Consider the following 26,836-nt stretch of genomic DNA (forward strand, 5'->3'; position numbering starts at 1 on the left):
CACCTCCCATATGTGCCCTGACCAGGGATCAAACCTGAAACCTTTTTGGTGCATGGGATGACGCTCTAACCAGCTGAGCCACTCAGAGTGCAAGGGGTCCATTCTCATTTATATTCGTCTTTACCACAGATTTAAGCTTCTCAAGATAGGTACTGTTTCTTTTTCCTTAATACTTGTACCTAATTGAATGCTTTTTTTGTATATTGTAAGTATTCAATATCTGAATGCAGTGTTTTAGAATACATTGTGGACATTCACTGAAAATACAGTTTTATCTAACCTTTGGATATAAGCTTTTCAAAAGTCTGTATTCATTTGCCACCAGTTATTTTTCTATTTTTTTGTTGTAGATACATTAATACATACTATACTATAATGATAGAACTTACTTTTGACTTACTAGCTATGCATTTTTTGTGCCTTAAGGGTAAATATGTTCCACTGTGTAGAAAACATTTAGAAATAATTTTGGTTCTGCATTGTTAATAGTTAAATGAATTGGTATTTTATTAACTAAAATCTTTAGGGTGTAATATACTTTTTTTTTTTTGTTAGTAAAAAATCGATTATGTGATTATATATTGGAAAAAGATTTACCCATGGAGTCATTTTGATAGTGAGTGCTAAAATATGTTTAAGCTATGTTTTTTGTGAATATTTACTTAATTTGCTCTTTGACCAGTTAAAGTCACTTCTCATATGCAGTTCTCAATTTTAAGTGAACACATTGATAGTGTAGTTCTTTTACTTGTAAAAAGTTATGGTTATAGACTGAGTTAATTTACCTACCTTTGTATGATAGATACAGTTGCCCTAGGATTCCCTAAATTAAAACTTTTAACATTGAATTTACTGAAATACTTAAGTGATTGTAATATTCGTATGCCATCACTGAGATATTTATATATATGTATTTTCATGTTAAGTTTGTATAAAGGTGTTTTTAAAATTTATTCTTTTCCTTAAGTTGGCAGCTCGGACTGCTGAAAGAAACCTCAATGATTTAAAGAAAGAAAATTCTTACCTCAGACAAAAGTAAGTATCTTAGTGGGAACATTTTAAAAACTTTATTCTTAGTTGTTATTTTGTTAATTAGTTAATACTTTTATAAGGATGAACAAGAAAACATATAGTGGATTCAGCATATCTGATAGTGAAATCTATTAGTTTTACTGAGTTCCTAGATTTTTTTGTTTGAAACATTTGTCTTAGAGAGGTCACTTTAACAGAGAAGGAAACTATTCATGGATTCTTTTATAAAAGGTGTAACAGAACTTAAAATGATGACAACAACAGGCTAGGTAGAGGGAGATTACTTACATAGGATAGAAAGAGAAAGGGTGGATCTCTCTGAGATAGTAGTTCTCAGAGTTTCAGCATCTTTTAATGGATAAATGAATGGAATAAATGTTTATTACTTATTCCTGAGTTTTAATGTAATGGGAGGCATTACTTTACAATAAAAAAAATGAAAAGGAGAATAAAAATGTACATTGTACAAAGAGAAGAGTAAATGCTTTTCTATGAGAATTGTAACAGTCTTCCCAGAGTGTTGTAATTTCTTGCCAGAATGTGCCATTAACATTATACAATATTTTTTTTAGTCTTCTTGCTTGCCTTTTCTACTCAGAAATTAAAACCAAATGAATAAATGTTTTATTTCAGAGCTGATGGTCAAGAAGTAGAAATAGGATTCTTTTAAAATACCACATTTCTAAGATAAAACCTTTAGGAGTAAAATAGTAGGATGAGTTAATTGGATTCCAATTTTACATTATGGTTGGAATTCTATGTGTAACATTACAATGGAAAGCAATGTGACTCAAAGCCTGGAGCCCTGTGTTTTAATCCTGGCACTTTCATTTTCAATAAATCAAACTCCTGGCCTAAGTTTCTTTAGTTGAAAAATGATAGACTTGAACTGGTTGACCTTGGAGGACCCTTCTATTTTTTAAATTTGGGTTTTGTGATACTGTACTCTTTATAGTCTGATTTTGAAGAAAAACAAAACAAAACAATTTCAAATTGCAGCAAAACATCACTATCACTTGGCAAAAAGAAACCTGTTACCCCAAAATAGTAGTGGGGGATATAGAAAGGTAATTTGGTCAGATAATTTTAAAGGATCTGTTTCTTTTATGCATATATTGAGAAAATGAAGAGTAGCTTATATATGATAGTGGCATTTTTCTAGAAATGTGGGTGCTTCTCTTGGATGAGTAACTTAGAGATGTTTGTTCTTTATTTGCAGATTAACTGAAACAGAGCTTAAATTTGAACTTTTAGAAAAAGATCCTTATGCACTTGATGTTCCAAATACAGCATTTGGCAGAGGTAGCTTTTTTTTAACCCCTCATTTAAAAATACATATATATTTATATATATATATAAGTTGTACATATAATTTATATTAGTGTAAATTTAACACAATTACTTATAAATATTTTAGGCTTTGGAGCTAGTGTTCTAATCTAAGTTCTCTCACACTTTCCCAAGTTTCTGAGTTTCTTTTCCCTAGCGATAGTATAAATACTTGGTGCCTCTCTTTCTCAGTGGGATTTTATACAATGATGTATATTTAGTACCTTGAGCTCCTTGAAAAGCAAAGTGCTTGACACATAGTAAGGTACTCATTAATTATGTTTTGAGAATGAATGGTTAAGGATTGCTTAAGTAGAACAGCATTGTGACTGTTTACATATTAACTATTCTTTGGTATTTGTGTGAATTGTAAAAATAAGAATTAAATGATTATCAAGGAAGCTGGTAGCAACATGTATTTGTATGGCAGAAATTTGATATAATGTAAGCACAAATGTTAGATATATTTTAGTTTCATAATTTATATGCTATATATTAGTGAAGTTGATTTGCCATACAAAAGGAAATTTTTACTTAGAAAAAGATTTTTACCAGTATTACACTTGTCTTATATTTTTATGATGCCTAATGATATACTATTCTCTTCCTTAAGTAAAAAAGGATACTTAAGTATAAAAAAATGAAAATGAGAATTAAAACAGCTTTTAATTATTTAAAAATATTAATTAAAAGGTGGGAAACCTGAGTAATCTGAGTTGTGATTGCTTTTATAATACCCTCAAAAAAGGACCAGTTCTTTGGAAGATGTATTTAATATTTCTGTCCATTCAGTAATGAGTTAGCATCTTTAATGATCTCATACTATTTCAAATAGCTTAAAGTTTCAAAATAATTTTGGTTGAATTAGAATTAAACTTGTAAGGCAGTGAAAACAAATCTATCTTTATATAGATAGAATCCCATTATAACCTTTGAGAAGTTATAAAATCATTTTGAGAGTCCAGTTTCATTAAAATGAAAGTCTATTTCTACATTTTGAAGATAGCAGACTATTATGAATTTTAAATAGTAACAAAGTTAGGAGTGGGAAGAATTATACAGAAATAATTTTTATATGAAATTAATGCAAAAATCCCAGGGGTGGGTAAATAATGCTTTGATCTTTTGTTGTAACTACATGTATATATTATGTAAACTACATAATAAAATTTAACATGTTTTAAAAGTGTTATTTTTGTGGTATTTAAATTCGTTTTTTGCTGTTAATTTTTGATCTTTTGAAGCATAACCATTATTTGGGAATGGTGAAGTTTGTAAAATGATAGGGCTCTTGGTTATATGGTTTATAGATAGAGTGACAATTTTTTAATGAATTAGTGCATGTAAATTGATTTTTCTTGGGCTGCCTCCAGCACGCACCCAGACTGGGGATTGAACATACAACCTGGGTATGTGCCCTGACCAGGAATTGAATGCACCACCTTTTGATGTAAGGACGATGCTCCAACTGACTGAGCCACATGGCCAGGACTGTAAATTGACTTCTCACTGGCAATGAACCAAAAGTAATTTCTGATGCTTTAGAGTATTTTATGCCTTTTTTCCTACTTTTCAAAATTCGAAGCTTTACTCAAATAAATCATGACCTAACATAGGCTATCTGGCCCTGATTTTAAACTGAGCCCTTCCATGTTACAACCCTCACCAGCTGAAATATCTAGAAGCATTCTGCCATCAAAAACAAAACAAACAAAACAAACTTTATGCCCCCCAAATCTTGTAACTCCAGAATATCACCAGTATTCTTTGCTTAATATTTTGCGGTTATTTTATTTATGTGTATTAATTATGAAGAGAATAATGTTTTGATTGACTAAAATGTACATTTGGTAAACTGACTTTATGGAACCCAGATCCATATTGAATTCTTTCCTGTGTTAGCAAAACCCAAGGCATAGTTAGTGTTCAGGACATGGATTAAACTTAAACTGGCAAGAGGATGACCTGATGGTAATTGTTGAAATGGGATTCTAATCTGTAGTGTAGCTAATTGAAACTATGAATTTAAACATGCTGTTTTAATTATTCCAGAGCATTCCCCATATGGTCCCTCACCATTGGGTCGACCTTCATCTGAAACGAGAGCTTTTCTCTCCCCTCCAACTTTGTTGGAGGGTCCACTCAGACTCTCACCTTTGCTTCCAGGGGGAGGAGGAAGAGGTATATTGTTTAAACATATTTATTACTCTGGATTCTTCCTTTATATTTTCATCTCAACTTTTCTTTAAAAACAATCTTTAAAATAATCCTTTGGAAAATGCAGGCACTCCTTGCACTTATTGTGGGTTTAACTTTTGTTTGGAAAAGGAGCTCTTTGAAATCTAAATTTAATATATTTTTCTCTTGGAAACTGTGTTATTTTGGTCAAGCACTTTATGCATATCTTTTTAAATCATATTTTTTACTTCTTAAAAACTTTTATGCTACATAATATAAAACTTTGTAAAGAATACATAAAATAACAATATAACATCATAAAATTGTATTTTCATGAAAAATTATTAGGATGTAGAGCTTTTTTTACTTCATTATCATGATTTTTTTATTGCAGAAAATCAAAGTGAAAGAACCTTATTTTAGTGTTGAGGAATTCAGAATTGCTCTTTTGTACTCAGAGTTTTGATGATAACCTTAAACCAAAATCATATTTTAATACTTTGAAAAACCAACCTCAGATTGTCTGCTTTGCCACCCCTTTATGTGTTTTTGTTTGTTGTTTTTGTTAATCCTCACCTGAGGATTTTTTTCCAGTGATTTTTAGAGAGAGTGGAAGGGGTAGGGGGAGAGAGAGAGAAAGAGAAACATCTATGTGAGAGACACATTGATTGGTTACCTCCTGCACGCACCGCAACCAGGGCTGGGGATTGACCCTGCAACCCAGGTACAGGCCCTTGATGGGGAATTAAACCTGTGACCCTTTGAGCCACACCAGCCAGAGCCCCTTTATGTGTTTTTGAGAATTTCCGAAGCGACTTCAAGCCCCTAAGTATTAGTTGTTGGTCTTTCTGCATTTACCTCATCAGCACTTACTCTGGTGTTACCTATGTACCTGGAGTATTCCTCCTTTTTTTTTCTTTATTTTTATTCTTGTCAACTATTACAGATGTCCCTATTTTCCCGTCACTTGCCCCCTCCTTCACCCAGTCCCTGCCCAGCTGGAGTATTGCTCTTTTGATCTTTTGTCATACTTTGTTCACTTTGTCAAGTTGCTTTAAAATTTTCCTTGAATTGTGACAAATTTCAAAGATATAGAGCCCTGTCTGTTCCAAAATCAAGTTTTACATTTTTACCCCCAAGTCTGTGTTTTGTTAGCACTGATAGCATTCTTCACCAATGTTGTGTTCCCATTCCCCCTTTTTGTCAGTGATTTTAGCGTATTGAATCTGAGGTAGGAACAGAAAATAATGAGACCAAATAAAAACAAACTAAACCCAACATAGGAAAGCTCTAATACTCAAATGGATACTATTCATCAAAGTAGCCTCTCAGAGAGTCTGTGTACTCTGTTGAAGCTTCCATTATTTTAAATGCTTTTGGAACAATTTCTTTGGAATTGCCTTCAAGAATATGAAAAAATCAATTTCCTACTTTAAGTTTGTGAGACATTCTCTCTTTGCCCATTTCTTACTTATATCCCCTTTCCCCATCCTTAGTTTGCTACCCTTAACACTGGTCCTTCCTGCTTCCTAGTCCTACAGCAGATTGGCCCACAGCCTGGGGGATACTTCAGAGGGAGAGTTTAATTGTATTGGCTTTGAACTGAAAGCTCCTGTGGAGAGAGATTGAGTTGCAGATTGACACTTGGAGCTCTAAGAGAGCTTTGCTGTAGGCACTCTAAGGAGGAGACTAATTTTGAAATTCACATGTATGCTGTAAGTGCCCTAAATCCATCCCCCCCTTTTTGCCTAGAGTAAGAAATACATTTTGTATCATGTCATATTACACATCAGTATAAATGTAATTGAAACCAGTTATATGAAATAGTACTTACTACTATTTTCGGTGCTTTCTGATATTTTTCTATTCAGTTTTATTCCATTTCATTAAAAAAGAATAGTGATTAAAAATTAAGACTAAGTTTATTTCACGCACCAAAATGGGTTACAACCAGCAGTCTGAAAAACAGTGGCCTAGAAATAAGGGTATAATTGGCTAGATGCAAATGGGAATCACTGGAAAGTGAATGACATAAGTCAAGGATTGCTTGTACTCAATTGAATATTTGGAATAAGAGTAAAAATTACCTTTGATTTCTCCTCTCCTATTTAAATGACTTTCCTCTCCTTTTTAATTACTTTCAAGATATGATGTGTTTACATTATTTGCAAGGGTGTTTTACTATTTGGTAGAAAAGTTACAGAGAAATTGAAAAAAATGTGTTATGTTACAACATATATCCTGGTTACCTGCATAAATAGTTTATTTAAAAAAATAAAAACATAAAAAGAGAAGCTACAGAGGATTTAGGTAAGTAATCAACAGGTATTAAAAGAGTTGTTTTGCACTGAAGGTTCTGATGACCCACCAAAGAAGGATGACCAGTACCCTTCCTTTTTTCACCTTTTAAAATTTGAAAGTTTGGGTGAGATACATGTTTGAATAAGATTGAGTATAGGGAAAATAATTTTTTTAGAGTAAATTTTATAAAACATTGGGTCTGAATGAAAAAGTTTAACCTTTAGCCATTTAAGTTTGTAATACTCATCTGGAAATAAGTCATTTGGCCTGTATTTGGTTCCCTGGAAGTAAACAATCAGAGGAAAGCCTTGGAATGTCTCCTTTAAAGATCTGTGCTCACTGTAGGAGAATTTAGCCTAATTACTCTTGCACATTTCTACCAATTCAGTTCTGCTTTTCCAGCTTTTTTCTTTTAATGAACTGATTAGGATGAACAAAATAGAAGGAAAGATTTGGGGAATTTTTAATAGACTGTACAACTATAAGGAAAAGAGAGAGTTGACCTTCTGGCAGAAAGGTCAGTTGACCTCTTGACAAAAGAGAGTAGATAAAATTTTTAGAGAGAGTGGAAGGGAGGGTGGTGGGCGGCAGAGAGAAAGAAAGAGAAGTATCCATGTGAGAGGTGAGAGAGACACATTGATTGGTTGCCTCCTGAAGTCACCCTGACCTGGGGCCTGGGATCAGACCTGCAACCCAGGAATGTGCTCTGATCGGAAATCGAACCTGCGGCTCTTCGATTCATGAGCTGATGCTCTAACCATGGAGCACATGGGCCAGGGCTGTCTTTTCTTTTTTAATTGAATATAGGTTATTAATTTAGGTACTGTCCTTTGTATACTCATAAGAAGGGAATTTTACAGTGTTTCCCTAATTTGTTAATGTAGGCATGACACATTTTCTTATCCAAGTTGATATTATCTTGTTTGAAGTGTTTGTTACAACAGTGCTTTTGTTTCTGAAACTCTTGTTTTACATTTGCCTTCCGGGCTGTGATCTCTTTCTGAAGGTGAATTTTACATTTAGAAATTGCTATAAGCCATTTACAGACAAATTTATCTGATAATATAAAGTTTGTAATTAGACTGGTTAAAATCATTTTGGGGAGAAGTAGAGAGTCATGTTACAACATTGAGATACAATTTATTGAGTGGCTTTCAAGTTAATCTGAATATATTTCCAAAGAGTTTTTCTAAGAAATACTTTAGTAGCTGCAGAATTATTGAAATATGTATATAGCCCCTAAGATGACTGTTTTAAAGAAATCATGCTCTTTGAATTGGTAGATTAGTTTAAGCAACAGAAACTTTATTTTATAATTATGTTATTGCATCTGATATAGAAATCTTTATTTTGCAATTTACTTTCTACTTTTATCTTTCAGACATTTTAATAATTTAAAATTTAACCACCGGTTTTATACATAAAACTATTATGATAACATTTAAAAACAACTTTTATAAGCAAGTGCTTGTTTATGCATGAGGCAAAATTGTCCTGGAAATGGCTTTGCTAGGATAGAGTTGTACTCTAATGTGTCTTAGGGAAACTTCTTTGGAATCTGATTGTTCTCACTTTTTAAAAACTGTCTGGATTTTATTTGATGATAGTTCTCATAATACTTTTTTAGATAAAACAGAATTGTACTTTTTTTTTAAATTAGGCTCAAGAGGCCCAGGGAATCCTCAGGACCATCAAATTACTAATGAAAGAGGAAAATCGAGCTATGATCAGTTTTCTGATCCTCACAGGGAACCTTCTGACACCGGGTCCCTTTCACCTCCATGGGAACAGGATCGTAGGATGATGATTCCTCCATCTGGTATGGAAAGAGTATAGTTATTATTTATATTGAAAACGCAACCAGTATATGCAACATATAGGAATGGAAGAAAAGAGTACATGTGTTCCCTGTCTTAAGAAAAACCATGATACATATTAGAACACAACAGTAACACAATTTCCAAACAAAAGAATTAGGTGTAATTGTTCATATTACAGAAGGCTATTTTACACCCCTCCCCGCATGGAATGTCTATTGTTTTTCTTGCTTATGGAAGTAATACATGTTTATTTTAGAAAATCTAAACAATGCAGAAATGTCTAATTAGGAAAGTTGAAAACTCCTGCTATTATCTTAGTATGCCCTCCCTGAATTTAGTTATAAATCTTTTAGGGATTTTTTTGGGGGTGTGTGCATTCACAAACATAGGTATACAAATTTCTTCATCACATCTGTGCATTTATACTATTCACCTCCTTGTAATTTTTTTAAAAATATAATTGACATCTGGATATTGATTTTGTATTTTGCTACTTTGCTGAATGCATTTATTGGATGTAGTAGTTTTTTGGTGGAGTCTTTAGGGTTTTCTGTGTACACTATCATGTCATCTGTGAATAATGACAGTTTTACTTCCTCCTTTCCAATTTGGATGCCTTTTATTCTTCTTCTAGTCTGATCACTGTGGCAAGGACTTCCAGTACTGTGTTGAATAAGAGTGGTGAAAGCAGACATCCCGATCTTGTTCCTGATCTTAAAGGAAACACGTTTAGTTTTTGCCCATTGAGTATGATGTTGGCTGTAGGTTTTTCTTATATGGGGTTTATTATGTTGTGGTATGTCCCTTTATTCACACTTTGCTGAGAGTTATTATCATAAATGGGTACTGGGTTTTACCGAAAACTTTTTTTGCATCGACTGATATGATCGGGTGATTTTATCTTTCATTTTGTTTATGTGATGTATCACATTTATTGATTTGCGAATATTTGTACCAGCATTGCATCCCTGGAATAAAACCTACTTGATCATGGTGCATGATGTTTTCAGTATGTTGCGGGGTTCTATTTGCTAATATTTTGTTGAGGATTTTAGCATCCATGTTCATCAAGGATATTGGCTTATAATTTTCTTTCTTTGTAGTCTCTTTATCTGGTTTTGGGATTAGGAGGATGCTGGCCTCATAAAAAGAGTTTGGGAGATTTCCCTCCTCTTGAATTTTCTGGAATAGTTTTAGTAGAATAAGTGTTAATTCTTCTTTGAATGTTTGGTAAAACTCGCCTGTAAATCCATCCGTTCCTGGGCTTTTGTTTGCTGGGAGTTTTTTGATTACTGCTTCAATTTCATTAGTTGTTATCGGCCTATTCAGGTTTTCTGCCTCTTCTTGATTCAGCTTTGGAAGGTTGTATGCTTCTAGGAATTTGTCCATTTCACCCATGTTGTCCAGTTTGTTGGCATATTATTTTCTTATGATCCTTTGTATTTCTGTTGGCTTGGTTGTTATATTGCCTGTTTCATTTCTGATTTTGTTTATTTGAGTCCTCTCTCTCTGTTTCTTGATGAGTCTGGCTAAAGGTGCATCGATCTTACTTATCTTTTCAAAAAACCAGCTCTTGGTTTCATTGATTTTTTTGTATTGTTTTTTTAGTCTCTATGCTATTAATTTCTGCTCTGATCTTTATTATTTCCTTCCTTCTACTTCCTTGGGGTTTTTCTTGCTGTTCTCATTCTAGTTCTTTTAGTTGTTGTGTTAGATGGTTTATTAGAGCTTTTTCTTGTTTCTTGAGACAGGTTTGTAATGCTATGTACTTTCCTTTCAGGACTGCTTTCATTGTGTCCCATAGATTTTTGGGTTGTCTGTTCATTTTTGTTTTTTTCCAAGAACTGTTTGATTTCTTCCTTGATCTTATTGGTAACTCACTGTTTAATAACATGGTATTTAGCCTGCATGTTTTGAATATGTCTGAGTTGTTTTTACAGTGGTTGATTTCTAGTTTCATGGCATTGTTCTCCAAGAAGATGCTTGATACGATTTCAACCTTCTTGAATTTGTAGAGGCTTGCCCTGTGCCCTAACATGTGGTCTTTTTTTGAGAATGTTCCATGTGCACTTGAGAAGAATGTATATTCTGCTGCTTTGGTATGAGGTGTTCTGTAAATGTTAATTAAATCCATTAGGTCTAGTGAGTCAGTTAAGGTCCGTGTTTCCCTGTTGAGTTTTTGTCTTGATGATCTGTCCAGTGCTGACAGTAGGCTTTTAAAGTCCCCCACTATGATTGTGTTGCTGTCAGTCTTCCTTTTAAAGTCCACCAAGAAATTTTTTATGTTTTAGGTGCTCCTATACTGGGTGCATAAATGTTTTATATGGGTTATTTCCTCCTGTTGGATTGATCCCTTTAGTATTATGTAGTGACCTTTGTCTCTTGTTATGGTCCTTATTTTGAAGTCTATTTTGTCAGAAATAAGTATTGCTATCCAGCCTTTTTTTTCCTTTCCATTTGCATGGAATATTTTTTCCATCCCTTCACTTTTAGCCTGTGTGAGTCTTTTGCTCTCAGGTGGGTCTCTTGTAGACAGTATATATTTGGGTCCTGTTTTCTTAACCATTCAGCTACTCTTTGTCTCTTGATTGGACCATTTATTCCATTTACATTTAACGTTACTATTGACATATACTTATTTAATACCATTTTCCCCCTTTATGCTGATGTACCTTCCTCTCACTGTTTCTTCTTTTTGCTTAGAGCAGTGTTTTTAGCATTGCTTGCAATGCTGGTTTGTTGGTACTGAACTCCTTTAGCCTTTTTTTTGTCTGGGAAGCTCTTTATTTCACCTTCAATTTTAAATGATATCCTTGCTGGATAAAGCAGTCTTGGTTTTATGTTCTTGCTTTTCATTACTTGGAGAACTTCATGCTATTCCCTTCTGGCCTGAAGAGTTTCTTTTGAGAGATCTGATGTCAGCCTTATGGGGGTTCCCTTGTAGGTCACTGCTTGCCTCTTCTTGTAGCCCTTAATATTTTCTCTTTGTCCTTGCCATTTTAATTATGATGTGTTTTGGAGTGTGTCTCTCTGGGTCCCTCTTGTTTGGAACCCTCTGTGCTTCCTGAAGTTGTGTGGCTTTCTCCCTCGCTAGCATAGGGAAGTTTTCTGTCATTATTTACACCACCAAGTTCTCTATCCCTTGCTCTCTTTCCTCCCCCTCTGGCATTCCTATAATGTGAATGTTGTTTTGCTTCATGTTTTCTCAGAGCTCCCTTAGACTGTCCTCATGCTTTTTAAGTGTTTTTTCTTTTTGCTGCTCTGATTGAGTGATTTTTTCTACCTTGTCTTCTAAGTCACTTATTCTATCCTCTGCTTCATTTAGCCTGCTTTTAATTCCTTCCAGTGTACTCTTGATATCAGATATAGTATTATTTATTTCTGCCTGGTTCTTGTTTATTATATGTATCTCTTTTTTCATGTTTTCACTAAGTTCCTCGACCTTACCATCAAGTGCCGTGTTGTTCTCATTAATTTCCTTGAGCATTTTTATAACCATTGCTCTGAACTATATTTCTGATACCTTAATAAATTCCATCTCATCAAAGTCTTTGGTGATTTTTCCTTTTCTTTAGTTTGGGAGTTGTTTCTTTGTCTCCCCATTTTGGCGGCTCTTAGTGTTTGTATCTGTATATTAGATATATTTGCTCTCTCCCAGTCTTGTGGGGTGAGATTTTGTCTTGTGAGTCCAGTGGAGCCCAGAGGTGTGTTTTCCTTATACTTCTGAGCTCTTTGCTCTAGGTGTGTCCCTTTTGTGTCCCTTTTGTGGGTTCTTTTTGCTCTTCTGTTGTGATTGGGTCTAGATTATTGTTGATCTGTCCTTGGGAGGACTCTCCTCTCAGGTTGGTTAACTGTGTGTCTCAGCCCCAACCATGTCGTGTGAGCTGTTGTACGGGTGCTGGCAAGGCTGGACAATACACAATTAAACTTCCAGGAAACAAGGGGTATCTTACAGAATAGCTTTACAATCAATGAAAACAATCCAAGTGAAAATAGAACTGGGAGAATGAAGGGAGAACACAAATGCTAAAGCAAAAAAAAAAAAAAAAAAGTAAAAAAAGAAAGAGACAAAGAAAAGTAAAGCTAGAGAGAGAAAGGTATATTGTTGTTAATAGTGATGAAAATTTAAGAAATAATAAACTAAACTAAAATGTAAAAAATAGAGAAGCTACTGGTAGATAAAAGGAGCAGAGAAAAGATTCTGAAAGAAGGGCCAGAAAAAAATTGAGAGAATAAGAATAGGATAATAGTTGAAAATGCAAAAAAAAGCAAAACAATGAGAATAACAGAAACTAAAAATCAAACAAAAAGACAGGAAGACAGAAGGGAGAAAAAGAAAAGAAGGAAAAAAACAAAAAAAACTTATGCCAGTTGATTGAGAGGTGAGAGAGATAGATAAAGCCAGGGCAGGGAGGGAATCCAATAAGAAATATGGGGGAAACTGTAGAGAAAAGCAGTAAACTTATTGGTTATAATGATAAAGTCCCAGCAATTAAGCAAGAATATCAAGAAAATCTTGATAGTAGAAGCAAAGAGAAAACAAAATAAAGCAAGTAAACAAAACAAAACAAAGAAACAAAACAAAAAACAAGACAGAATTCTTAAAAAAAATTAATTAAAAATTTTTAAAATTTAAAAATAATTATAAAATTTTTTAAAAAAACGCCTTTTTTCTTTTATCTTTTCATAAGGGAAGAAAAAGGTCAATCAGGTGAGTTTCTTCTGGGCAGCTTATGTTGTCTCAGGCTCTCTGTTTTGTATGCTTATTTCCATTTTCCTGGGAGGTACTTGTGTATCAGCCAATGTGAGGAGCTGTCTAGATTTGACTCTGGTGTCCTAAGGTAGTTGGTTGTTCTGAGGCTCTCTGTGGACCACCTCCTCTTGTCAGCCATTTGCAACCTTGTAGTTGCCTGGCCTTTATGTAGAGTCTTTAGGGTGCAGGATGGCTAGTGTAGCTCAGGGTATCACTCCCCTTACTTAGAGGTTTTGCTGTCAAGCACTCGCCGTGGGGATGTTAGTCTCTGCTCCACAGCCAGCTCCTCAGTCTCTACCCTGTCCTCTGATTCTAGTTTCCCATACACTGGCCTGCTGCAGTTTCAGATGGACTTCAGACTGTTGCCTTTTCTGTATGGGCAGTTTCAGCAGCCTGGGCTCAGTGGGTTCGATTAAAAAACATTCCAGTGAGCACTTTGCCTGCCCAGCCCCCAGCAGGGGTTTTCAGCGTTTCCTCCAGTTCCCAAACAATAGTCCCTTAGAGTCTTATTCTTGTAATATCCTCCTGTGGACTGTGCCCTGTGGGGAGTATCTGGGGCTTCAGTAAGCTGAACCAGCCCCTTTCCTGTTGGGCGTGATGCTGCTATCCTGCAGGAGAGGCAGGAGTGCTCTGCCCCTCCTTTCTCAGATCTGGTTGGCTGGTTGCACCAGGCGAGTATTTTAAACACTCTACTATGCAGACACAGATCCCAGCTTCTGGTGGTCTGTGAGCCCAATGCATGCCAGAAAGGTGGAAGCCAGTTGATCAATTGAAAACACAAAAATGCACAAAGCAACACACAAGCAGAAAATCTGTCCTGCAACGCCCGCCCCCCCCCCTCCCCCCCCCCGCGACAAAGCACCCAGCAGAAGGGGACACAAAGTCAGCTTCATGCAGCTCCCCTGCACCACTGATCTCAGTAAAGCTGGGGCAGCTCCACGTGGTGCCACCATGGCACCCCTCAGAGCTGGTCAAAAATCCTAGAATCTCCCCACCAGGAGCTTAGGGTGGGATGACTTTTTACCCCTTCTCCATGCCATGTAGATTAAGTGCTTTCTGGGGCTCAATACAATGTCTTACAGGAATGCAGAGGGTCCCTGTATATGGCTGCTCAGTGCAGACCTCTGGTCCCTTTCTACTTAGGGACCACACACTTTGGGACAGCCTTTCCTATGGTCAGCACCCTGAGCATAAGACACAGGTTGGGGCCGCCATTAGAAGCTTTGTTTCATTAGGAAGGCACCTTCCCCTCCTTGTGGGCACCCTGTTCCCCTGGGTCCCTCTACCCTTCATGCGGAGCACTCCTTCCCTTCTCCGCTCCGGGTGTGAGATCCCCGCTTTTAGAGGCCGGTCCGCACTCCTGAGGGGAGGGAGCTTTGCAGCCTCTAAGCTTTGGGGGCTTAGAGCCCAGCACAGGCTTCGGGGGGACTCCCCCTTTCTATGCCTCCCCTCCCTTACCAGACTCTGTGATGTTTCTTCAGTGCTCACACTTGAAATATGTCCACTCAGGTACATTTCTCTGGTTTTTACAAGCTAGCTATTTAGTATTCTAGGAGTAAATCGAGCCCGTGGATGGGAGCAGGGGCGCTCTGCTGCTTCTCACAGGGCTGCCATCTTTCCTCTGCTGGGAATTTTTTTTATTACTGCTTCGATTTCATTAGTTGTTCCTGGTCTAAAGATTCTTCCTGATTTAATTTTGGAAGATTGTATGTTTCTAGGAATTTGACCATTTCGTCTCACATTTTCCAATTTTTTGGCATATAGTTGTTCATAATATTTTCTTTGTATTTCTGTGGAATCAGTTTTTACTTCTTTCTCATTTCTGATTTTATTTATTTAGTCCATTCTCTTTGTTTTTTGATAAGTCTGGCTAAAGGTTCATTGGTTTTGTTTGTCTTTACAAAGAACCAGCTCTTGGTTTCATTGATCTTTTGTATTGCTTTTTAGTTTCTGTGTCATTTATTTCTGTTATGATCTTTATTATTTCCTTCTTTCTACTTTGGGCTTTTCCTGTTGTTCTTTTTCTAGTTCTTTTAGGTTCATGTTCTGTTTTAAGTGAAGATGCTTATTGTACTTCATGAATGACCAGTATTGAACCTAAAAATATTCTAACTCTTTACCCATCTTTATATTTCTCTTTTCAACCATGTTGATGTTCCTGTTATGTGATAGAACTCCAGATTATTAAAGTAGGTACTCAGGAAACAATTGCAGTCCAAGATGTGTTGTGGAATAAAAAGAGATCGAACCACTTTGCTGTTTAAACTAAACATGTTGAATTTTATTCTCATCTTAGTTTATGAACACTGCTTCACAATGCCCTGTATACCTATCCCCGCCCTTAATTCATTTTTCACCCTGATCCTTTTCCTTCTCCCATTCTTTCTGATCATCTCTTCTCTTATAAGGATGGTAGAAAGCAGGAAAGAAAGCAAAAAAGAAAAGAATCATTAATACCTATTTTCTGTATTTCAGCCTTTCATTGGTCATATGCCTTTCACATAATTCATCTTATTACATTGTGTATATGTACATGTACATGTATGTGCATATGTATATTTGAGTTTGACCAGAATATCCTTGTTTACTTGTTCATTTTTCCTGACTTTCAGGGCAAGCTATACCTCCTCTTTGACAACATTTCTGATTCTTTCAATCAATTAAATAGGCCACATCTCATGTTATTTGTATGCTCCTTTATTACGGCATTGATCATATTGTGCGCATTTGTTCCTGTCATTAGACTAAGAGCAAGAACTGTTTAAAAATCAATTTTGAATCACTAGTACCTGGCACAAAATAGGCTCTGGTAGATTTAAGGAATGGATTATTTTTGCCAGTAGAGAGCAACTTGGGTATATGATATATAACATAGAAAGCTTGTAGCAACATTTTATATTTCTGAAGTTGCTGATACTGTGGGGATGTATTTTAGAAGCAAAATAATGATATGATGTCTGAGACGTGATTAAGAAAGAGTTGTGAGGTTTTCAGGTTTCCCCATTTTATCCCTCGCCCAGCTCTACCATTTAATTAATCTCATGTTTGAAGTTGAAAGGGAAAACTCAGTTTAGTTCTTGGTCCTTGGGTCTTTTCTTCCCTTGGTCTAATTCAGACCCAGTGAGACAGCTCTTTGCTAAGATTCTGAAAGGGGAAGGAAATGAGCCTTCAAGCCTATCTAGATCTTTCTCTCTTAACTCACATCCTTTGACCATTGGGAGCTCATTACATATAATTCTTTTAGTCGATTCTGGTTGATGCCAGATGATTTCTTGGCTTTGTGTGGGAGAGGTGTATCAATAAGGTCCCATGTGACTGAGTCAGATGAGGACTGACATATTTAACATTGTATGGAGTTCACATTATGAACCACTGCCTAGGATAGTTATGGAAGGTAGTTTAGGACTGTTTGTCCAGATCTATAAGGATAGGAGAGAGTCACACAATTCAGCCCCTTTGACCTTCCCCATATTTTTGGACTGGGGCATATGCAAACCTAATCTATCAGAAGTCTGCCATCTCTCATCAAAGATGAGATAGACTACCTATATTTTTTTCAAGAATGATGAGCCCTATAGAGACCCAAGAATGACCATTTTTCATCTTAACCCCTGGAGACAAGAGGGTGGCTGTAGAAGCACCTTATTCAGAGTCTGTGCCCAATTTTGAATCTATCCAATGTCCTTAATCTGAGCATCGTGAACCTTCCATTCATCTGTTGCATCAGAGATATTCTCCTTTAGTTTTGGAAGGATGCTAAATTCCAAAATATTGATATTACTGAAAATTTGATCACCAGTGACCTCTGAATAGTACTTTTTCTGCTTTAGCGAACATTTCTTCTGTCATTTTGTGTTCTGGTAAATATCTTGCTATGCTGACAATATATTCTGTTTTTTCTTTCTTTTCTAGTAGCTCTGTTTTCAAAATCTTTTTTTATATATTGTTATATCCACTTCCTTCTACTATTATTAAAATTGAAAGTTAAATGAATGTATGTAACTAAATTCGGTTCATATACTGTATTTTAATTTACACATTATAATTGAAACTTTAAAAATCCAGAGTAACATATTATACTTATGTTCACTACAAAAGCAAATAAAATTACTGCTTTTAGTGCAATACATAATTTTCCTAAAATTCTTTACCATTATCTACCATATTATCTTTTAGGAAGCATGAGAAGTGTCTACATTCAATATATTAAACTTAAGTAAACTTGATTTACTTTTATTCTAATGAAAATGTTTTAAAACTCGTTTTGTAGGTCAACCTTATTCTGATCCAGCTCTTCCTCCACAAAGGCAAGACAGATTTTATTCTAATACTGGTAGACTATCTGGACCAGCAGAACTCAGAAGTTTTAATATGCCATCACTGGATAAAGCAGGTAAGAAATACTTGATGTGTTTTTTAGTAATGGTGGCAAACTAAAGAATTAGAAACTGAATTAAGGACCATATAATTGCTATCTATGGTAGCTATTAAGGCCAAAATCTCTTTTCTGAAGTTTTCCTGGTTTTATGTTTCTTGTTATATTGTGCACATCTGTGGCTACATATACTTTGGTGATTGGTTTGGGCACCATGGTAATGGGTTTACGCTATGAACCTATTAGTAAAAATTTTACTCTGCTCCGTGATTAATTTTCTAATTTTTCCAGTACACTTCCATATATCCTGTTTAGTAATCAGGGACATTAGGCTGATGTGAATGGATATGTGAAAATCCACCAGAAAAATAATTTGAGTGCATTCTCTGTTGCTGGTTTAATCAGTTATTTAAACATTTCGTACTTAGATTTAACTAACATTTAATGAGGAACCTATTATTTTTCAGGCATTCTTTTCCTTAAACCACCTCAAAGCAGCCCACTGAAGTTGGGAAATATATATATCCAATGTATCAATCAGAAGTATATAACATTAAGAACATAAAAAGATTAAAACATAAGCAGAAAATTAATATAAATTTATTGTTAAACGTTTTCTCAGCAAAGGGTATATATTGGGGGGGAGAGCATTATTTGTTTGAAGTATTTATTCTTTTAGAAAAATATTTTTGAATAATAAGCAAAGAAGTAGACCTATGGCCTGGATTTCTATTATTAGTTATAATTAAAGGAATTCTTTCTGTTACTTTTGAAATTGTTTCCCCCCATTAATTCAAGCTTAATGGAATGAAAATACATGTATTATTAAACTAGTGCTATTTAAAATTTTTTTCATGTTCATTTTTTTGGTAATTGAACGATGTTCGATTAAGTGATAATATTTAAATGCTTATTGTTTAGAAGGTGCTCTGCATGACATTGCAAACTTAATTATAATAATGTATAGTTTGTAATTACATTAATAATTAAATAGGGAAGAAAGACGTGTATCTTTAATACCGGTGAGAATAGTAAGTCTCATTAGAGAATATGCTGTGTTCACATGCATCTCTAGTTGAAGGATCAGAAAAGTCCATGAAGGAGGTGCCATTGGAGCTGCTGTTGAGGGAATTTGAAAAATTAATTGGGAGGTGGGGGTCTACACCAATAATAATGAACAGCATTTGAGCAAAAAAAGAGAAAAGCGACAGTGTGAGTCATTTGGATAATGGCTGAGATATTAATCACTTGACAGGGCTGTATGAGGATTGAATGAGTTAATGTGTGTGGAAGTGTTTTGTGAATAGAAAAGTTTTTTATAAACATATTACTATTACTTTGTCAGTATTTGGTATTTACATGAAGAATGGTTATAGATATGGTTGAAACATACTGACTATCACTAATGCTCAGTAAGCATTCATTGAAAGTGAATTACCTCATTTAATTTTCACAATGAACCTATGAAGTTGATACTAGTATCCTCATTTTATAAGTAAAGAAACTGAGGCTCAAAAAGGTGCTCAACATCTCAGGATAGGAAGTATCTGAGGCAGGATTTGAACCCATGTCTGTCTGACTTAAGCCATGGTCTTGATCCCCATACTTTATTGAAATGAGAGGGTAGTGGACCCAGCCATGACAGGCATGATGGAAGCCGCTGTATTTCGGTGGTGAACAGGAGCTCAGCATTCCTTACACCTTGAGGTTTAGCATATAGCAGTTGCATGATACAGTGACTAAAGTAATGAGTACAAAATGTTATGGGAGCATATGGAGCTCTCGCCAAGATGAGCTTTTAGTATTTTGAGCATGGAGTAGTTTTGAGAAAATCTTGGAGGAAGTGACATATAAGCTAAGAATTAAAGGAGGAATTAGCTGGGCCAAAATGGTGGTGATAGTGTTTTAGGAGAAGAGAATAGCATCTTTAAAGATTTAGAATTAAGGGTGCTTAGTAAGTTATGGCTGCAGCATTGAGTGAATGGGAGAATGGGGCTGAAGGTGGAACTCTGAGGAGATTACCATGTAAGGGATGGTCAGAGGTAGTGGATCCCACCAAAGAGATTGAAGGTAAGTAGTGCATAGAGCTTTCAGGGGCTTGCAAACCTGTTCAGAAATTTGACGTTATTCACAGAATAAATGCATTAAAGGATTTTAAACGTAAATAATATAATCAGATTTGTGTTTTAGAGGAATTATTGCGATTGTATTTTGGTGAATAGATTAGAGGGAATTGGTTAAGTTTGGAGACAGGGTAACTTTTTAGGAGACTTACGATGGGAATCTACATGAGTGATGGTGGTGATTTAGCAGAGGGGATAGGTAAATGGAAACAGAGAGAAAATAGAATTGGGAGGATTTAGGATTGAAGACATGCGGGAGTGAGGGAGAAGAAATCCTGGCGGATGCCCAGGTTCCTGGGCGTGGCACCTGGGCCATTCATTGTTCTCATACGAGGGACAAGGAGCAGCAGGAAATTTGACAAGAAAGATTGTAAGTTACATTTTGAAGTTACAATTAGCAGCACCTGTGATACACCTGTATGGATATTCAAATTGGCAGTTCAAGCTTTCTCAAGTCCTAGGGGAAATATCTAGATCAGAATTACACACCTGGAAGCCATTAGTAGTATACATCAAATTAAAGCTGTAGCAGTAGAGGGGATTTCTCAAGGAGAGAATCAGAGAACGGGGCCGAAGGTGGAACTCTGAGGAGATCACCATGTAAGGATGGTCAGAGGTAGTGGATCCCGCCAGAGAGACTGAAGAGCAGCAGCTGGAAAGAAGAGATGGAGAGAAGGAAGAGTGACAGCACAGAAATTAAAGGCCCAGAGGATTTAAAGAGGGAGGGAGTAGTCAACAATGTGAGAAATAACATAAGGACTAAAAGTGTTTATTTTAATTTAGCAAAAAAAGACTTTTTGATCTTGGGGAAAACAATTTCAGTAGAACAGTTGATGTTGCAAATAGATTCCAGTAAAAGGAGAAAAAAATGGGAGGAATTCCAAACAATATGTATAGAATAGTTCTTGATTGTTAAGGGGAGAGGTAAGAGGTAGCTAGCTGTAGGAGGATTCTCTTTTTCTGTCTCACTTTTACCTAATAGTCGGGAGTGACTTGCAAAACGGGAGAAGTGGAGCAACAGAGAGAGGAAAATCCCTGAGGAAGCTGGAGGGGAAGGATTCTGAGCACAGGATCAGGGTTATAGATTGTTTAGAAGGATCTTTTTCTATGATAATAGGAGGAAGGATCATAGGAATATAGTTGCTGGTATATTTATATATTTGATTATGAAAGTTAAGGGAGTTTCTAAGTGACTGGTTTAGTAGGTTAGGGAGAATGGAGGTTTGAAATTGCTGAGGAGAAAACTGGCTTAGATAGTCACAGAAGGAAGACTTGGCAGGAGGCAGCTGGAAGTATGGCTGGAGATCTGTCAGCCTGGAGTGGTGCCAGTCCACACAGCTTTGTGGTTTATTTTACCCCCAGAAGTGCTAAGTGGCTCAGGTGTAAGAAGAGCGGAAGCAGAGAGTTGGATTAATCTAGGGCTGGAATGTTCTCAGAGACTGAACAGTTCTTGATAACAAAGTTCAGGAACATTTATTTAGAAATAGTGGCTAAATTCAAATGCTAGTTTGTTCTTCTTGATGGAAGAATAAGGAAGGATGAGAGGGAGGAAAAGGAGCAAAGGAAAGAGAGGGAGGTAAGAAAGGGAAGGAAGGTGGGAGAAAAATGAAGGAAGGAAGGGAGAAAAGAAAGGAGGGATAGGAATGCTGCTTCCTGGAAGTCTCCTCAGGATGCTGCTAGCAGCAGGATTGCCTGGGGACAAGCTGCCACGTCCCTGTGCAGAATGTTGAGTCTACCAACATTCCCAGGGACCTCAAGCTGCTCTGTGGCCCTAATACAGGTGCTGGTGTCAGGCTGGTTTATGTGCTGACTAGGGAAGTGGGAAAGTTTCAATGTCCTTTGTTATTTGGAGCTATTCGAGGAATGGGGTGATAAGCCATGTATTTTTCATAGTTTAACTTTTATGTCTAGATGGACCAAAGTCTCCAGAAATGGAATCCAGTGGAAATGATAGCAAAGACGATCTTGGTGTAAGTATTGAAAGTGGAATTTTATCTATTATTCAGGAGCCTTCTAATCTCTTGGTTTACTAGAATAGAAATTTAGCTAGCAACCTATTTATTTATTTTAATATAAAGCTGTTTCTTTCATTTTGACAAATATACATACTTCCTTTAATATTATAGCTGTTTTTTTCTGGAACGTACCTAATGGTGATAAAATATAACTTAAAGACTGTAACGTGTCTACAAACTAGAGGCTTGAGTTATTTTACTATAATTATACAAAGAATTTGGATTTTCCCTCTTGGATTTTTATTTGAATGTTTTAAAGTATATTTTTGTTACTGTGTTTACAATTTTAGTTTTGGTCACCTTATCTTATGTTGAAAAGATAAACATGTATCTTTTTTCAGTATATGCTTGATAAAAGAATGTATATTTTTGTATTCTTGGTCTGTTATTCTGTTTTCAGTCAGAATATTACTTTGTTGGTCTAAGCTGGTTTCTGTTAATAAAATATTTGTGATGGCAAAAATCCATCTGGCAGAAAACTGACTCTTTCTCTGGAGCCTTTTAAAACTATCACGACTGCTTTCTGCCTAGCTGCCTAGGTGCCTTAGGCTTTTTAAGCCTAAGATTTTCAGGAAAACGATTAAAAATTTTGCTCTTAATTTTAGTGACTGCCATATGTCAATTTCTTATAGAATTTAAATGTGCCTGATGCATCTCTCCCCACCAAAAGTGAAGCAACTGGCCCTGGCTTCGTTCCTCCAATCAGAGGTCCATTGTTTCCAATGGATGCAAGGGGCCCGTACATGAGAAGAGGTCCTCCTTTTCCTCCACCTCCGGGAAGCATGTACGGACCTCCCCGGGATTATTTTCCTCCAGGGGACTTTCCTGGTCCACCACCTCCTCCATTTGCAAGTATGCCTTTTTAAAAAATTTAATATGTGTTTTATAGAGTAAACAAGATATAGTAAGTCTACTTTCTATTCATGTAGTAATACAGTGGAGGAAAACTTTTCTCACATTCTGTGAGTATATTGTTACTTTTCAACCATCAGTAGACTGTAATGAGGTTTCAACTTGATTCATCTCAGTACTGTGGAATTATTTCTGTATTTCACTTGTCAAGAAAATCATTGGCTTTTTGCAGCAGTCTTATGTTAAGACTGAAATTATTTGTATCTTATTTGATAGAAACTAGTTACTATGCCAATTAGTAAAAATAATTACATTTTATATTTTAGCTTTAAAATTACTGGCTAATGTATTTTTTTAAAGTCGTTTTCTTAAGTAGTTCTCATTCAGTCTTACTTATTTAAAACCTAGAATGTGTTTGGACTCATTGCTGAGTTTATCGAAATTCTTTCACAGCCTCACATCAGAAAAATGGAATAATTTATTGCTTTCATATCTATACATTGTCGTTTAGAAATGTCGTTTTCTATAGAATAAATACATGATTACCAAACACCAGGCAGTAGCCTATTAATTGCCTGGTTTGGTCATTCCTTCCCTCATTCCTCCTGTATTTTAAGATGTGAATTAAAATGAATTTTGTTTGGGGAATTTTAAGGCAGTCTTTGATATAACTGTAAAGGTTTTAGGATAATATCAAATTGGAACTGGGAATTACTGGTCTGAATTTTGAGTCTAGTGAAAATTGTATTACATGGAAACTTTTAAAATAAGTTTGTAGAGTTTGAAATAATTCTTTTTTAAAAGTGTTAGGATGTTAGATTTTCATAAGACAAAATTGGCTCTAAAATTTACAATACTCCCTTTAATCATGTAGTTGAAGAGAGCATGTTTTTCTCAATGTTGTAAAAATTTATTTGTTAAATCAAGTAATTATTCTGGTATCGATTTTTGAATGTAAAGATTGGAAGTTATAATCTAATGATTTATTAGGGCTGCAGTACAGGTGCTTAAAGTTAAAAAAATGTCTTTATTAATCTCTTTGAACAGTGAGAAATGTCTACTCACCGAGAGCTTTTCCTCATTATCTTCCCCCAAGAGCTGGATTTTTCCCCCCACCCCCACCCCCTCCCCCACCCTCACATCCTGAAAGTAGAAGTGAGGTCCCGGCAGGGTTGACTCCGCCTTCAAATGAGCCTACTACTGAATGAACACCCAGAACCACAAGAAACTTGACAATATTTTTGGTCTGTCTTCAAAAGTAATTATTTTTCTTTTTTTATTTTATTTTATTTTTTTAATTGAACCAATTGGGATGACATAAGATTATATAGGTTTCAAGTGTACATTTTTATGATACATGATCTGTATCAAAAGTAATTTTGACTTCTCTTATTTTCAGTTTAAGTAACGGCCGTTACTTAAGTGACTATACTTATGCTCAAATTGGAGCTTAATGGAATTACATTCTCAGGATAGTATTTTGTAAATAAAGATGATTTAAATATGAATTTTATGAGTAAATTATTTCCATTTTATTTTATTCTACATAGTATAATTATTTTAATTTGAATAAAGAATCCAGTACCACATAATGGGAGTTTCCTGTATGTAATCTTGCAGTTGGGGATGTTTTAAACTCCAAAGGCTATGTCTTTATGCCAAGAACTGTATTACAATGGTTAAAGACAAATGTGAAAGTAACTTATGCTTAATTAAATAAATTTTAATTGATTTAAAGACTTGTTTGACATTGATAATAATAAAGTCAGCTAGTTTTTTCATAACTATGGTTACATTAGTTAGTTTTTCTTTATTTCTCCCAGTAGCTTTGAGGCTCACAACTAATGCTTTATATGGGTCTTTCCCATTCACTAGGCAGTAGCCATTCAGTTATCTTACCAAAAAAGTACCCTATTTCTTGCAAGTAGATGTGAATGACCTGATGCAACAAATTAATGTATTTTTAAAAGTCAAAATTTATTACATTTTAAAGAAAATCAGGATGTTGTCTAATGGTAAATTTCATTGGTTTTCTTATTTCTTATTTTTCTCTTCATTTGTAAGATATTTACTGTTTTTAGTGGGGAATGTTGAGATTCACTATAGGATAACTATGTTGAGGCAGTGTGTCATCATTTTGAGCTTTGGACTCAATTATCTTGGGAACGTTTCCCTAACTCAGGTTTGTATTCTATTAGTCTTCTTGCACATTAATATGGTTATGAAAGGCTGATAAATATTACAATACTTATGTTGAGAGGTTGATTGTTTCCAGTTGTTTACTTGGATTTTTTCCCCCAGTGCCAAAAGGCAGGGATTAAATATTCTTGAATGAAGCAATGGTGCATTTGTAATTGAAACACTTTATGCCAGCATTTCCTCAGATGTTCTTTGGAACAGTGTTCTTGTGAGGTACTTCCACTCCCTCTCCATTCTCATCCTGCCTTAGAAAACAGGGGAAAAAGAAAGGCTCCACGTGAAATGCCTGAATAAAATATTAAGTAGAATGAGGACTGTAAAAGTATCGTTACATTTGGTATTTAAAAGCCAGATTTCAGGGGGAAATAAAGGCTACTTTTTTAAAGTGGGAAAGTGAAAAGAAGAAGAGCAACAGAAAAGGAATGATGCAGACCATTCCAATCGAGTGAAATTTTGTTGTTGTTCTGGGGTAGGGGAGACCTGTCTTGGCTTAAGGCAGAAGAGGAGAAGAGGAGAAGGCAAATGAGACAGTAGAGAGAGAGGTGGTAAACTGAGGAAGCGAAGCCAGAAGCCAGAGAGGAGGCAGGGAGAAGGTGGATGGAAGCACGGTGGAAGACAGGAGGACTTGATATGGGATGAGTAGTGTAAAATACTTTGGGGTTCCTGAATAAATGTACATATTTAGCTTTAAAATGTATTTTCATTAAAGTAACGTAACCACTCGGGAGTATGTCAGAGAATAGCATTTTAGGGTGAACAGCATTTTCCCCATTTGCTCCTGATCCCCAGTTATACTTCCTGGCTAGTTTCTCATTTAACTCTTTTTCCTATTCTGGTGATTTTAGAATTTTAGAATATATACTTACACCTCTAATCTCTGATGTATCAACTTGATTTATTAAATTGATCAGTTTGTGTATTAATTCCTTAAGATGGAAAATTAGGACTTAACCCACCTATACTGTGTCCATCCCCATTTTTCTTTCCTTTTCATGGTTGATATTTATCCAAATTAAAGTTTTCTGTTGTTACCTTTGTAATTTTAATATATTTAAACCTCAATTAGTGCTCCTTCCCTTTATTCTGCCTCCTCTCTTTCCATACCTTGGCCAAAATCCTAGTTTCTCCTAGCTATACATTTATGTTTTCTAAGCTGCTAATAATTATATTATGCCTACAAGCATAATCTCTCTTCTACACTTAGTCCATAGTTGACCTAAAATTTGAAAATCATTGAATAGCTTTTACGTCATTACCATATTTAAATATTATTCACTATCAGACCAAATCATATAGTCTAGTTTATACCTTTTTCTATGTAAGAAAGACAGTTTTCCTGTTAGATCTCTTTCTTGTGTGAGGATCCAGACTGGGAAATCTTTGTTTGTGGGTAGGTGGGGGGCGGGGGTGGAGACGGGGGATCTGTGACTTACAGGCTTGGCTTTAGGATGGCCCATAGGGAGCAGCTGGTTGACTGGCTATAAGCCCTCCAGATACCAGAATGAGAAGGGCTTCAGTTCTAGGACACGCTTCACTCTAGCTTTTGCCTGTTCCAAACCGTTTGATTTCTTTAGGGAATATCTATTCAGTATTTGAGCTGGAGGCACATCCTGGCTCACTGCGTCATGTTTGGGGTTGTGGCAGGGGAGTGGAGGCACCAAGTGTTAGCTATTCTGGTAGGCAGAGCTTCAAGTGAGCTCCCTAGTTCACCTCTTTTTTTTTTTTTTTTTTAAATATGTTTTTATTGATTTCAGAGAGAGGAAAGGAGAGGGAGAGAGAGACAGAAACATCAATGATGAGTCATTGATTGAGCCCCTAACCCGGGCATGTGCCCTGACTGGGAATCGAACCCCGATTCG

General features: G+C 35.7%; 1 protein-coding gene across 13 annotated transcripts in view; it reads left to right on the plus strand.

Annotated features, from left to right (window-relative positions):
• Positions 1–24,286, plus strand: part of MIA2 (MIA SH3 domain ER export factor 2) — a 77,078-nt gene extending 52,792 nt beyond the window's left edge. For 9 of the 13 annotated variants that reach the window (XM_081122834.1, XM_081122839.1, XM_081122840.1 and 6 more), the window contains 8 exons: positions 968–1,035; positions 2,252–2,334; positions 4,414–4,542; positions 8,501–8,659; positions 17,684–17,806; positions 21,823–21,881; positions 22,559–22,778; positions 23,826–24,286. In XM_081122834.1, the coding sequence (XP_080978960.1) occupies positions 968–1,035; positions 2,252–2,334; positions 4,414–4,542; positions 8,501–8,659; positions 17,684–17,806; positions 21,823–21,881; positions 22,559–22,778; positions 23,826–23,986 (1,002 nt within the window). In that variant the 3' untranslated portion in view covers positions 23,987–24,286. The remainder of the gene's footprint in view (positions 1–967; positions 1,036–2,251; positions 2,335–4,413; positions 4,543–8,500; positions 8,660–17,683; positions 17,807–21,822; positions 21,882–22,558; positions 22,779–23,825) is intronic. The other 4 variants (XM_081122838.1, XM_081122837.1, XM_081122836.1 and 1 more) reach the window with 1 other exon arrangement.
• The last annotated feature ends 2,550 nt before the right edge of the window (positions 24,287–26,836 follow it).

The sequence above is a fragment of the Miniopterus schreibersii genome (genome assembly GCF_964146895.1).
Source record: "Miniopterus schreibersii genome assembly, chromosome: 1".
NCBI classification, from domain to species: domain Eukaryota; kingdom Metazoa; phylum Chordata; class Mammalia; order Chiroptera; family Miniopteridae; genus Miniopterus; species Miniopterus schreibersii.